The 15,032-nt window shown below is 40.8% G+C and overlaps 1 protein-coding gene across 4 annotated transcripts in view; it reads left to right on the top strand.

Annotated features, from left to right (window-relative positions):
- The window catches only part of lats2 (large tumor suppressor kinase 2), an 88,372-nt gene that overhangs the window by 53,732 nt on the left and 19,608 nt on the right, over nucleotides 1–15,032 (top strand). For all 4 annotated transcript variants that reach the window (XM_048532896.1, XM_048532894.1, XM_048532895.1 and 1 more), the window contains 2 exons: nucleotides 508–2,081; nucleotides 8,737–9,319. In XM_048532896.1, the coding sequence (XP_048388853.1) occupies nucleotides 508–2,081; nucleotides 8,737–9,319 (2,157 nt within the window). The remainder of the gene's footprint in view (nucleotides 1–507; nucleotides 2,082–8,736; nucleotides 9,320–15,032) is intronic.

Here is a 15,032-nt window from a genome sequence, read left to right as displayed (position 1 = left end):
AGAATGAGAGGGGATCTGATTGAGGCGTATAAGATTGTTAAGGGATTGGACACTGTGGAGGCAGGAAGCATGTTTCTGCTGATGGGTGAGTCCAGAACCAGAGGACACAGTTTAAAAATAAGTGGTAGGCCATTTAGAACAGAGTTGAGGAAAAACTTCTTCACCCAGAGAGTGGTGGATATATGGAATGCTCTGCCGCAGAAGGCAGTGGAGGCCAACTCTCTGGATACTTTCAAGAACGAGATGGATAGAGCTCTTACAGATAGTGGAATCAAGGGTTATGGGGATAAGGCAGGAACAGGACACTGATTGTGGATGATCAGCCATGATCATAATGAATGGTGGTGCTGGCTCGAAGGGCCGAATGGTCTACTCCAGCACCCATTGTCTATTGTCTATTGATACAAACAGACTTGTCACTTAATTTCTTTAAAGCAATTTTCCAGCTTTTGATAATTGCAACAAATAGATTGTGATAGTAATGCTATCCAATTTGTTTATTTTAAGGAAAAAGTATTGGATCACATCCTCTTGATCGTAGGCCAAGTTTTGAAGGATCAAATGACTCTTTGTCTACTTATCATCAGATGGGCAATCCAATGTATGATTTAGCAGATACTGGAGCTGCAAATGCACCAAATATGAATTTTTTAGTTGCTGCTGGACAAGCTGTAACAGTTAACACTCCAGGGCAAAGGTGCTCCCCCTTAGGACCTCACTCTGCAATTGGTGGACAGAATCCTCCATCAAATGCTATGTTCTCATCCACAACTTGTGATATTAAACATCAACAAATACCGTTTTCAGCCAAAGGAGAAACAGGCCAATCTGTTCAAATGCTAAATTACACTCTTTCAAATCATAGCAGCCAACCAATTGCATTGCAAAGCCCTCAAGTGTCAAGCAATCCACATTATTTGAGGCAGCATTTAATGGCTCAAGGAGAAAATAATGTCTCCCTAGGTTATGCTGTCCAAAGAAGTTCATCTTTCCAAAACAAGGTGCAACAAGAAGGAAATTATGGAACCCTTCATAATAAAAGCCCTGTTACTCAAGGCATTCCTGGCCAGACGTTCCAACAACCTCCAACAGTTTTATACTTGCCTCAGTCCCATCATAGACAACAAAGTCCTACATCTCCTCAAATACAAATGTTATCAAGCCTAACTTCTTCATTTGGAAATGAGTTTTCAGAACTTGCTCCAAATATGATCACACCCTCAAGAAATAGCCTCAACATGGACATTTTTGATATTAATCCTTCCCAGGTGCAACATTGGCAAGTACCATCTCTTTCAAGGAGGGATTCCTTGCAGAACACTGGACTAGAAACATTACCAAGACCACCTAGCCATCTTAGGCCAGATAGCCAAATTCCAAACAGAACTAATTCGTTCAACAATCAACTTCAAACTTCACCATCTGTGAGACAAATGCAAACCAGCAAAACAGAATCATCCCTAAACACTACCAACACTATTACAGCAGTAACATCAACCCCTATTCTTCAACCTGTGAAGAGCATTCGAGTTCCAAGACCTGAACCTCAAACTGCTGTAGCACCTTCACATCCAGCATGGTTGCAGAATCAGGGTACAGACAGCAATGATACAATGGAGCAAAAATCCTTGGCACGAGCTGGAGCAGCAGCCTATATCCTTGAACCTGATGATTACACTATGAAAGAGATTAGATGTCTTCCACCACCGTATCCAAAACATTTATTACTTCAGAACAACGCAGAGCAATTTGATGCTAATGCTATGTCCATGGATGTGGAGCAGTGTATCAGTGGTGTTCACAGTTTGACATGCAATAAGACGGAGGATAGCAACAATGAGAAAAGTGAGAAATGTAGCAAGCCTAATAAACCAGAGAAGACAGGAAAGGACAAGAAACGTATTCAAACATCCCCTGTGCCGTTTCGCAAAAATAAAGGTGAAGAGAAAAGGGAATCGCGAATTAAGAGTTACTCCCCCTTTGCTTTTAAATTTTTCATGGAACAACATGTAGAAAATATCATGAAAACATATCAGCAAAAATTAAACAGAAGGCTACAGTTGGAGCAAGAGATGTCAAAGGTATTGATTTAACATTGAAATCATAACTGTAGAGCTGAACTGTTTAATGTTTATATTTCACTGAAACTAAATTTTGTCTTTAATCAATCTTCTTCAAAGTACAGATTTAAAGAATTTAGTTTCAAAGGTAGAATGCTGAATCACAGAGTGGTTGGAATCATTTTTGAGTCCTCATTCCTTTCAGTTCCTGTCAGTTGTATTGCTTTTAGTTAAAATAATATATTGCGGTCTATAGTATGGTCTTTTGGAAAAGAAAATCAGCATGGAATTTGTTCCCTGGTCTGCTTGCCCATCTTCTTTTCAAAACCATCTGACATGTGGCTTTTGAGATAAATCCCAACTTTGCAAATGTGGCAAAAACAGGGATCTGTTGACCCATGGTACTAGCAGAAGTAGGCATTCAGCTTTTTCTGCCGTTCACTTAGATCATGGTTGATCTGATGATTCTCAATTCAACCTTCCTGTTTTATTACGTTTACTTTCCTTACTGATTTCAAATCTGTCTGTCCTAGCCTTGAATATACTTAACAAACCAGCCTTGATGGCCTCCGTACTAAAGATTTCTGCAGGTATACTCTCAGAGTATTCCTCCGCATCTTGGTCTTAGGTGGGCAACACCTTACTCTGAGATTATGCCCTCTACTCCTAGAGTATCCCAGAAGGGGGAAACAATCACTCCAGCTAAGGATCTTGTGGTTCAATCTTGCTCTGCTCAGTCTTCTAATTTCCAGTGAGTACAGGCCCAGCCCATTCAACCTATTTTCTATAAGACAGTCTCTGTATACCCAGGATCAGCCGAGGGAGCTTCTCCGAACTGCCCTCCATGCCAGGATCTTTCCTTGGATAAGGGGACCAAAATTGTTTACAGTATTCCAGGTGTAGTCTAGTTAGTGCCCTGTATAGTTTTCACAAGACTTCTCTATTTTTATACTTTATTCCCTTTGAAATAAAGATCAAACAGTTTGTTTGTCTTTCCTATTACCCACTGAAATGGATGTTAACTTTTTGTGATACAGGGTGAAGATCCCCAGGTTGCTGTGTGTTGCAGCTTTCCAGTCTTTTCCCAGTTAAATAATACAATACCACCCACCAACTCTGGTATCCACCACGCATGGGGAATGGAGTGTGCCAGCTGTATGAATAGTTGCAGTCAGCATAAATATTGTCATCAAGGTTCATTCGAAACGAGAGAGGAGCAATCAAATGATCAGCTCCCAGAGCAAGGAAACCTACTCCCATCTATTGTGCTTGCATGTGTATTCCAGATAAAGGAATACCGGATAATCTTTTTTGGTCATCCCACATTACGTTTCACATGCCAAATTTTTACTCTCTCATGTCACCTGTCTATAATCCGTCTGTAGACTCATGTCATCTTTACTACTTACCACCCTAGCCATCCCGACTATGTTGAATATGTTCCTTAATCTAATTAAGTTGTTGGTAGACACAAAACAAGTCCAGATATGGATAGAAAACTTAATCTGTCAAGGCAGCAATTCTTCAAGGATTGAAACATGTTATAAATGGGAGTTTGCAGCAGAGATTGAAAAGTGGACTAATAATTCACTGGCATAAATGAGAAATTTGGGCAAGACTGGCTCCTTTGCTGAATGGTTGGAAGTGAAAATTGCAGCTTCAAGAAATAAACCCAAAGAACAGTTCGTCATTTGGAACTGAAGACCGTTCTTCAGTAAATGCAATAAAGGAAAACTTGCTTGTCTTGCAATGACATTCTCTTTTTAAGACCTTGGCTATATTTTCCTCTCCATGCAATTATAATTCTTCTCTCAGGAGGATCAGATTGTTGGCTTGGAACTGGTGATTAGAAGTAGAAATAATGGGAACTGCAGATGCTGGAGAATTCAAGGTAACAAAGTGTGAAGCTGGATGAACACAGCAGCCCAAGCAGTATCTCAAGAGCACAAAAGCTGACGTTTTGGGCCTAGACCCTTCATCAGAGAGAGGGATGGGGAGAAGGTTCTGAAATAAATAGGGAGAGAGGGGGAGGCGGACCGAAGATGGGTAGAGGAGAAGATAGGTGGGGAGGGGATAGGTCAGTCCGGGGAGGACTGACAGGTCGAGGAGGCGGGATGAGGTTAGTAGGTGGGAAATGGAGGTGCGGCTTGAGGTGGGAGGAGGGGATAGGTGAGAGGAAGAACAGGTTAGGGAGGCGGGGGCGAGCTGGGCTGGTTTTCGGATGCTGTGGGGGAGGGGGAGATTTTGAAGTTTGTGAAGTCCACATGGATACCATTGGGCTGCAGGGTTCCCAAGCGGAATATGAGTTGCTGTTCCTGCAACCTTCGGGTGGCATCATTGTGGCACTGCAGGAGGCCCATGATGGACATGTCGTCTAAGGAATGGGAGGGGGAGTTAAAATGGTTCGCGACTGGGAGGTGCAGTTGTTTATTGCAAACCGAGCGGAGGTGTTCTGCAAAGCGGCTCCCAAGCCTCTGCTTTGTTTCCCCAATGTAGAGGTAGCCACACTGTGGATACAGTATACTATATTGGCAGATGTGCAGGTTAACATCTGCTTAATATGGAAAGTCAGCTTGGGGCCTGGGATGGGGGTGAGGGAGGTGGTGTGGGGGCAAGAGTAGCACTTCCTGCGATTGCAGGGGAAGGTGCCGGGTGTGGTGGGGTTGGAGGGGAGTGTGGAGCGGACAAGGGAGTCACGGAGAGAGTGGTCTCTCCGGAAGGCAGACAAGGGTGGGTATGGAAAAATGTCTTGGGTGGTAGGGTTGGATTGTAGATGGCGGAAGTGTCGGAGGATGATGTGATGTATCCAGAGGCTGGTTGCGGTCTTTGAAGAATGCGGCCATCTGGAATGTGCGGGAGTGGAATGCCTCATCCTGGGAGCAGATGCGGCAGAGGCGAAGGAATTGGGAATAGGGGATGGAATTTTTGCAGGGGGGTGGGTGGGAGGAGGTGTATTCTAGGTAGCTGTGGGAGTTGGTGAGCTTGAAATGGACATCAGTTTCTAGCTAGTTGCCTGAGATGGAGACAGAGAGGTCCAGGAAGGTGAGGGATGTGTTGGAGATGGCCCAGGTGAACTTGAGGTTGGGGTGGAAGGTGTTGGTGAAATGGATGAACTGTTCGAACTCCTCTTGGGAGCAAGAGGCGGCGCCGATACAGTCATCAGTGTAACGGAGGAAGAGGTGGGGTTTGGGGCCAGTGTAGGTGCGGAAGAGGGACTGTTCCACATACCCTACAAAGAGACAGGCATAGCTTGGGCCCATGAGGGTACCCATGGCCACTCGCTTGGTCTGTAGGAAGTGGGAGGAATCGAAAGAGAAGTTGTTGAGGGTGTGGACGAGTTCAGCTAGGCGGATGAGGGTGTTGGTGGAGGGGGACTGGTCGGGCCTGCGGGACAGGAAGAAGCAGAGGGCCTTAAGGCCATCTGCATGAGGAATGCAGGTATATAGGGGCTGGATATCCATGCTGAAAATGAGGTGTTGGGGGCCAGGGAATTGGAAGTTCTGGAAAAGGTGGAGGACGTGGGTGGTGTCACGGACGTACGTGGTGATTAGAAGTAGGTGGTTTACTAATGACTATCTTAGTTGTGATGGTAGCAACTCCTACTGTGTTGTATAATTGGTCCCTTAATTGCATGAATTATTTGCCATTCCTCTTATTAAAGCAGAAGTCCATCTCAACAAGCATGCCATTCATCTGTTGAGGCATAATTTCGAATCTTGCGGCTTCTTAAAGAGATGGCCATTTTAATTTCTAAAATTTAGGAGACAGAGCTTGTGATAGTGTGCCAGAAGTGTGTATAGTGTGTGCTGTTGTTTTTTGATGTTAAGAAATTGAGAAACAGTGGTCTTTTGTAGCAAGTTCTACAAGCCCCAGCTGTGTTTAACTTTTCTCTATACTTGTACAAGGGTTGAGAACCAGTATGAAAGTCGCTTCCACAGTGTACAATTGGACACATTGCTAAAAGTTCAAGACTTTGTCAAATTAGGGAAACATAATATGACTAAAAGCACCAGAATGCCCGTGACGTGGAGGACACTTAGAACCCTCAGCCTTCACCTGAAATTGTTCCTTTTATACAGCCATATATATGTGTACCCCAGATGATTTCATCTAAAGTATCTATCTGTTGTTTGTGCGTGCCATCATGCTATAGACTGCCAATTTTAAATCCTCATGATTAGCAAGAATGGGCATTTCTGGATTCTTCCCCAATCCTGGCTGGCAAGCACCATTTTAAAATGCACACTCTGGCTACCCTTGCTCAGGCTAAGTTTTGCACACAGATGAGGATTTTGTTAATTTCAGAATTTAGGCTCAGATGATGTCACTCAGACTCTGACCTTGCCTGACCACAAAGGAGCAGCAGGCACAGAAGACAGCAGAAAAGGTGAGGAATTGGTTTTAGGTTGCCTGATGAGCCAGGTGACAGAAGTTTCTCTTCCAACCCTCGATGTCATTGACACTGGGTTGAGCAGGACTCCGTTTACCATATCCCTCCTCCCACCCCTGCAGTAAATATCACGGCTTTATTTATCACTAGTTTTCATCTTAATTGTAAGTTATTTTGAGTTCATTCTATTCCATTTCCAGAAGACATCAAATTTCAATAGAGAGAGAACTGAGAGGAAGACCCCTAGCTATTGACCTGTAACCCTAAACCCATGCATGCAAGTCATAGACAGTTTAGAAGATGGAAAGTCTGCAGCTTTTAAATATCATCTCATTCTCTTATTGATTTTTCGGACTTAAACTCAGAATGCAAGCCATTATTGCATCACCTTTTCTGTTGAAAGCTGTGGGCCAGTTTGCAATTGTGTCTCAATGACCTATTTTTGAAAGATCTCTAAGCATCGACCTCATTGGTTCACTAATTGGTGTGACAATGCTAATCATGTCCATGATTTTTAAAATACTTCTGTTGGATGTGGGCCTTGCTGGCAAGGACAACATTTGTTACCCATCCGTAATTGCCCTTGAACAGTGTGGCTTACTATGCCGTTTCAGAGGGGAGTTATGATATCAGCACTGTGTGCTCTGGTCTTGAGTTACATGTGGACCAGACCAGGTAAGGACAGATTTACTTCCCAAAGAACATTAGTGAATCAGAGACAGAAGGAGCTGCCGATGCTGGAGAATCTGAGATAACAAGGTGTGGAGCTGGATGAACACATCAGGCCGAGGAGCAGGAAAGCTGACGTTTCGGGCCTAGATCTTTCTTCAGAAATGGGTGAACCAAATGGATTTTTACAGCATTTCATGACAGTTTACGTAGTCACTGTTATTGAGACTAGCTTAATATGCTAGTTTTGTGAATTCACTTTAAATTGCTTCAACTGCCATGGTGGAATTTGAGCCTGTGCCTCCAAGAGTATCAGCATGAGCCTCTGGATTATTAGTTCAGAGACATTATCATGATGGCTCCACCTCTGCCCAAAGACAGTGACTTTGTTCCATGCATTACAGCTTGATTATGCAACATTGCCTTCCATTATGGAGTTTATAGCAGCTCTGCATTGGAGCCCCACATGCCACAGGCCCTAAGAGCTGTTAATGCCTATCCTAAGAAATTGCCAGAAGTCGTCCTTTGTGGACTTTAAGGCATATCTGTGACTTGATAAAATTGTTTTCTTGCTATCGTCAGCTGTCTTTGGGGAATACTGCTTTACACATGAAAAGCTGGTTAGCTTGTGTGGCTCAGCTCCTCAGTGTCAGCCTGAAAACATTAAAGGTAGGAGTGGTTGTGACATTTTGCAGAACTTTGATGGAGTTATGTATTTTACTACATCTGTCATATTACCTATTACTAAATTGAAGCCTTCGCTGTGCCTCAAATCAATGAAAGTTCATTTAATCCTAGTTTGGGGCTTCTGGTGAGTACAGTGCATTTCTGATATAGCCTGCCTTACTTGAAATCTCTATCTTCAAAATGCAGAGACTTAAGAAGGAGCCTTATGGGAAAAATCTATGTGACATTGTAGCTACTGCACTTTAATAATTGTGCAAAAGTTCCAAACATACATATTTCAGAGAAATAGTACTAAAGTAGCCCAGAAATTGTTTTCAAATTTAGTCCTTAAACAACTTAGACTACTCATATCATGAGTCAATATGCTGGAAAGTGCATCCACGTAGATTTTGTGAAAATATGTGAATGTTAAAGTTATACTATCTGAACGTTGATCTGAGCAATGAGCACCTTGCTCCTATTAGCTCCCGTTGCCAACTGTCATCTTGTGTAATGCACAAAAAGGGTGGAGATCTGGTATAACAAATTGTCAACTAATTTTTCAGTAAGGTTCCAGTTTGTTTAAGGGAATAAATAATTTAGCTAAAAGGGATAATAGAGTTTGGGAGTCAAAGCAAGCTTAATTCATTCTATTCTCAATTTATTCTCTTGATGGTGATAGAAAATAATTGTTTCTCAGAAACTAAGAGCTCCATATCCTGCTTTTCTAACAGAAGACAGTGGATATCGATGGAATCATAAGTGAAACATTCTGGGTTGTCTGTTTTGTATTATTGCATGGCGTATTTGCTCAATTATTCAATAAGGGAGACATTTAGAATTTTCAGTGAAGGAATTATCAAACAGTCTTTCAGTGCCTTTTGTCTGTTAATATTTTTCCTGATACTGTTCATCTTTTTTAAACTAATTTATAATATATGACTTCCAAAGGCAGGACTCTCCGAGGCAGAACAGGAGCAGATGAGGAAAATGCTTAATCAGAAAGAGTCTAATTACAACAGACTGAAAAGAGCAAAAATGGATAAGTCACTCTTTGTAAAAGTTAAGACACTGGGAGTTGGTGCCTTTGGGGAGGTCTGCCTAGCTCAAAAGGTGGATACCAATGCTCTGTATGCAATGAAAACCTTACGGAAAAAGGATGTGTTAAGTCGTAATCAAGTGGCCCATGTGAAAGCAGAGAGAGATATTCTGGCTGAAGCTGACAATGAATGGGTGGTCAAGCTCTACTATTCTTTTCAAGATAAGGAAAATTTATACTTCGTGATGGACTACATCCCAGGTGGAGATATGATGAGTCTCTTGATACGAATGGGAGTTTTTCCTGAGTCACTGGCAAGGTTCTATATTGCAGAATTGACTTTAGCTATTGAGAGCGTTCACAAAATGGGATTTATTCACAGGGATATTAAACCTGACAACATCCTTATTGATCTTGATGGACACATTAAGCTCACAGATTTCGGTCTTTGTACTGGATTTAGGTGGACTCATGATTCCAAATACTATCAGAAAGGTAAGTCTAAATTATATAATTTTCTACATTTTCCTTCAGTGCTTAACACATGTTTTATTAATTTTTTTTGAGAATAATTTTTGTTACGTCATATTAGAGCAATTCTGTGCTTGCTTGTCATCAAAACATCAGTTTTTAGTTAAAGCAGAAAATGCTAGAAATATTCTGCAGGCCTAGTGGCATTTTTTTCACCTGAAATATTTGGGCCTTGGTCAGTGAGACGGGAGGAAGCATAAAAGACAGATGTTGCATCTCCTGAACATTATACATGTATGGGAAGATGCAATAGAGAAGTGATGTAAGTATAATAGAGGAAAGAGAACCGGTGAAGATGGTATATTTGGATTTTTGTAATGTTTTTGATAAAGTCACACTTAAGAGGTTAGTGTGTGAAACTAAAGCATATATGACTGAGGGTAATATATGGACATGGATTCAGAATTAATTAGCATTCAGGAATCAGACAATAGGGATAAATGGATCTTTTTCAGAGTGGAATGTTGTGATTTATGCCCCAGCTATTCACATTATAAAGCAGCAGTTTGGATGAGGAATCAAATGTAATATTTCCAAGTCTGCTGAGGACACAAAGTAAGTGGAATTGTGAGTAGTGAGGAGGATGTAAAGATGTTTCGTTGTGATTTAGACAAGTTGAGTGAGTGGGCATATGCATGGAAGTTGCAGTGTAAAATGGATACCTGTGAAGTTATCACTTTGATAGGAAAAACAGAAAGAAAGTAGTATTTGAAAAATGATGTACAAACCTGGGTATTCTTATACAAATCTACGAGGATCTGGGTGTTCTTGTAAACATTAATTGAAAGCAAGCATGCAGCAAGCAGTTCAAAAAGGAAATGGTAATTTGACTTGGTAATTTGATAATGATAATTTGATTACTGCAGCTGTTCAGTGCCTTTGGTGAGATGACACCTAAAGTATTGTATGAAGTTTTGGTCTCCTTACCCAAGAAATATATAATGTGTAGAAAAGGATGAACAGACAGACTCCTGGCGTGGCAGTTTGGTCTTGAAGAGAGATTGGACTAAATAGATCTGGAGATTAAATGGGGAGTAATCTCACTGAAATGTATAAAATTCCAACAGGGATGGACGTACTGAATCCAAAAATAACTTTTCCTATTTGTAGGCTTTTGAAATCTGCACAGATTTGTAAGGACAAACTGTGTTTTTAACTAACGTGCTTGAGAGTTTTTTGAGGAAACAGAAGGTTGATGAGGGTAAAGCTGTAGATATGAACATAAACTTTTTAAAAAGGCATTTAATCAGCCATAATACAACAGATTTGTGAGCAAAGTCAGTGCTCACAAAATAAGAGATAGGAGCAACATTAAAATGAAAGGGGTGAATGACAGGAGATAGTGAGGGGAGTGCCACAGGCATGGACAGTGGTGAGTTGGTGACCCACAATCTGCACAGGGCAACCTCTACCTTAAAAGAAAGTGTTCCAAATTTCTCCCTTTTCCTATGTCAGTTGCATTTAGGCATGAATATTGAAATGTCCAAGTCAGTTATAGAGTCATTAGAACTGTACAGCCTGGAAACAGATCCTTCAGTCCGACTCATCCATGGCGACCAAATATCCTAGTCCCGTTTGCCAGGATTTGCCAAACCCTTCCTATTCATTTACCCATCCAGATGCCTTTTCAATGTTGTAATTGTACCAACCTCCATCATTTCCTCTGGCACCTGATTCCATACATGCAACACCCTCTTTGTAAAAAAAAATGTTGCCCGTTAGGTCCCTTTTTAAATCTTTCCCCTCTCATCTCAAACCTATGCCCCCTAGTTTTGGACTCTGCCAGCCTGGGAAAAAGACCTTGTCATTTACCTCATGCAAGATTTTATAAACCTCTATAAGCTCACTCCTCAGCCTCCTACGCTGCAGGGAAAATAGCCCCGGCCTATTAAGCCTGTCCCTATTGCTCAAACCTTGCAACCCTGGCAACATCCTTGTAAATCTTTTCTAAACTGTTTTATGTTTTACAATATCCTTTATGTAGCAGGGAGATAGAATTGCACACAGTATTCCAAAAGTGGCCTAACCGATGTCCTGCATCATGATGTCCTAACTCCTGTATTCAGTGCACTGACCAATAAAGGCAAGCATACCAAATGCCGCCTTCACTATCCTATATACCTGCAACTCTACTTTCAAGGAAGTATGAACTTGCACTCCAAGGTGTCTTTGTTTGGCAAATTCCCTGGGACCTTACTATTAAGTGTGTGTGTCCTGCCCAGATTTGCCTTTCCAAAATGCAGCACCTCAAATTTATCTAAACTAAATTCTGTCTGCCACTCTGCGACCCATTGACCCATCTGACCAAGATCCCGTTGTACTCTGAGATAACCTTCGCTGACCACCACACTTCCAATTTTGTTGTCATCTGCAAACTTACTAACTATACCTCCTGTGTTCACATCCAAATCATTTATATAAATGACCAAAAGCAGTGGACCCAGCACGATCCTTGTGTCACTCCACTGGTCACCGGCCCTCAGTCTGAAAAGCAATCCTCCACCACCACCCTCTGTCTTCTACCTTTGAGCCAGTTCAAGGAAATTGGACTTTATAACATATTATGACAATATCACTTTTGGAGTTGTTGGCAGTCAGTCACAGAACTGCTTGCGCAATTTTAGATTAACACAAAGATTAGGCATCACAGTACGTCAAATGACATATCATTTGGCTTGTTAGCAGGCTCAATTGCCCATTCATTATCTTTTAAAAATGGCAGACAGGCTTCCTATTTTGGTGCCTTTCCACTTTTATAGGAAATAGGTCAGGGGTGAGCAGACAGGCAGTGGGCTAGCCGCCCATTATGTTTTATGGGCCCTTTCCAAAAATGCCCTTAGCATTTTGCAACACCCACGATCAGCATATTTTCTTCTTCTCATCACAGACTGTCAGATTTGCTGAATATCTACAGAAATTTCTGTTTAATTCATAGCTGCACAACCTGCAGTATTTTGTTTTTGTGTCATGTTGATAGCCAGAGCATTAACATTATCTTCTGCCTAAATCAGCTTGTCATTTTAAAGCATAAAGACCTTTCAATCCCAACTTGACCTGCATGATTTAGTTTCCATAGAATGATGTTGACAAGGATTATGCAGTAGTCCATATTCTGGAAGATCTCAGGTGGGAGGAGATCATAGAACGTACGATAACTTCACATCTGTCATGGGTGCTCTGAAACTTCTAAAAGAATCTTTTACATCAGGGTTTGGTGAGGACAAAGGAAAATTAACCTTGCTTGTTTTTCCTTCAGCTAAAAGCATATAGCGCAGAAAACTGTTCCATTCAAACAGCGACCATATTAGACACTCTCTTATTGGATTAAGCTTATAAATTGGTTTCAGGAGACGGATGCCACATAATTTCCACTGTTCTCTGTTCATGTTATCATTTGCTGTCCTGCGACCTAAACGCTGAAAATCAATTCCAAACACACTTCAGTGACAATGCAAATTGTAGAAGGCAGATGATGCTATAAATCAGAAAAGATTGGCCGTGCTAATGATTTTTTTAAAAAAAACAAATTAAGGTTATTCGGCCCTAAGACCACCATTGTAGGTTTGAACACTGATAGTGGATGGTCCTTCCATCCTATTACTAGTGTTGGGAATACATAATTTAGATGAAATGGTGGCAGTTTGATCACCACTGGCTTTCTGGTTGGCGGATGGGCTATCACCATAACTATTAAATTGAGCCCTTTCATGATGTTGATGATCATTGATGCACTAAGTTAGCCTGTGCATTGTAGCATATTCTATGTTTACCATAAAAATACCCAAGCTACCAGTTAAATTTAAGAAAAGTGTTCCTTAATCTCATGAGGGATGTGCTGAAATCATTCTGAGCTCTCAGCCGGTACCAGGAAACCTAGATTTTTATGATTTACGATATACAGGATCCGTAAAATATGGGTGTATAAGTTTTGACTGGAACCTGTGTAGATGTGTTTTGATGTTGTTTGAAGATCGGATCAGTTCACTGAGACTATGCAAAAGTGTGTAAATTTAAGACACCATAGAAAGAATGAAAAAGAAGATTTTAAAAATACTTCATTTCCCTTTATTTCCTCTGTCTTTTATATCTTTTTATGTCACCTCTTGTGCTTGCCTCTCACTCATGCCCTCTGTTTCTTTCTCAATTTTCTGCCATAACATTTCTTTAATTAGATACATTATTTTATGGGGTAATTATGTTGATGTTTCAAAAGATAAATATTAAAACTTCTAGGTAATAGCAAGAGAATGGAATTATACTTAGAGGCACATATGAAGGAAAATAACAATCCAGATTTTCCATAACATTTTGTTACGATCCTGTTAGACAATTAACATGGTTAAATGAGAGAACTATGCCAGAAGGTGTCACACTTTTTAAACATGAACAAACTTTATTGGATGTGAAAAGACTTCAGCAACGCTATGCATTTTATAACTGCTTTTGCTCTGAATGCAGTTCTACTTTTTACTGTTCATCTTGCCCAAGAATTCCTTTATATATTACAAAAATATATTACAAAAACCTTGATGGTTCATCATTATTTTTAGGGACCAGTTTACAAGGTATGCCACAACCTCTGGAATTCATTTTTATTCTCCTTAGTTTTTCACCAGTCTTCAATTTAATAATTTATAACAATCATTCTATTAACTTCTGGGAAGTGACTCTGCACACTTTAATTAATATCTCATGATTCAGGATACCTGAGCTCTTCACTTTGGAGACCAACATCTTTTCACAAGTTCGATCTAACTCTGCCTTGAGTCGTGAGAGTCTGATTTCTACCTCGAGCTGCAAACAAAGCAAAAGTTCCAATTGTTTTCTCCCCCATGAATTTCAAATTGAGCTTGATCCCCATCTGCAATCCACACAGTGAATAATAGTGTCTTCTTTGTTGAGGGTGCAGGCCTGGCTAACAGTCATCTCCTGTAACCTCTCTCAATAAAATGAATGTACAAAACCCAAAAACTAATTGAAGGACTAGAACATGGCATGTGGAACATAATGCAACTATGTTATTCACTTAGTTTTCTGAAATGGAGAGGTTGAGAAGTGCAGATGTCCAAAGGGACCTATGTGCCCTTTCTCATGAGTCACTATAAGTTATATAGCTGCAACAAGCAATTAGGAATGCAAATGGTGTGTAGGCCTTCATCACAAGGGGATTTGAACATGGAAGCAAAAAATGTTTTGTTGTGTTTATATAAAGCTTCAGTGAGATCTCACCTGAAATATTGTGTGCAGTTTCAGTCCTCTTGTCTCAGGAGGGAAATACTTGCCAGACAGTGTTTGCAACATAAATTCAGTTTTACTAATTCCTGAGGCGATGGGATTATCTACTGAGGAAGTTTGATTAGACGGAGTCTGGATTCACTAGTGTTGTGCAGAATGAGGGATGACCTCATTGAAATTTACGAAATCTGACAAGGTGTGGCAGGGTGAATGTAGATGAGATGTTTTTCTTGGCTGGTCAATCTAAAACCATGGGACAAAATCTTAGGCCCTTTGACACTAAGCTAAAGAGGAATTTCTTCACTTTGGAATTTTCTTACCAGAAGACAATTATTGAGGATGTTCAAACCAGATGTATTCTGGAAATTGATGGCACTATGCGATATGAAGATAGCCGTAATGTAGTTGAATAGCAGAGCAGATTAGACAGGCTGAATGGCCT

The sequence above is a fragment of the Stegostoma tigrinum genome, chromosome 6, assembly GCF_030684315.1.
Source record: "Stegostoma tigrinum isolate sSteTig4 chromosome 6, sSteTig4.hap1, whole genome shotgun sequence".
Taxonomy (NCBI): domain Eukaryota; kingdom Metazoa; phylum Chordata; class Chondrichthyes; order Orectolobiformes; family Stegostomatidae; genus Stegostoma; species Stegostoma tigrinum.
This window is presented reverse-complemented; position numbering and strand designations above follow the sequence as displayed.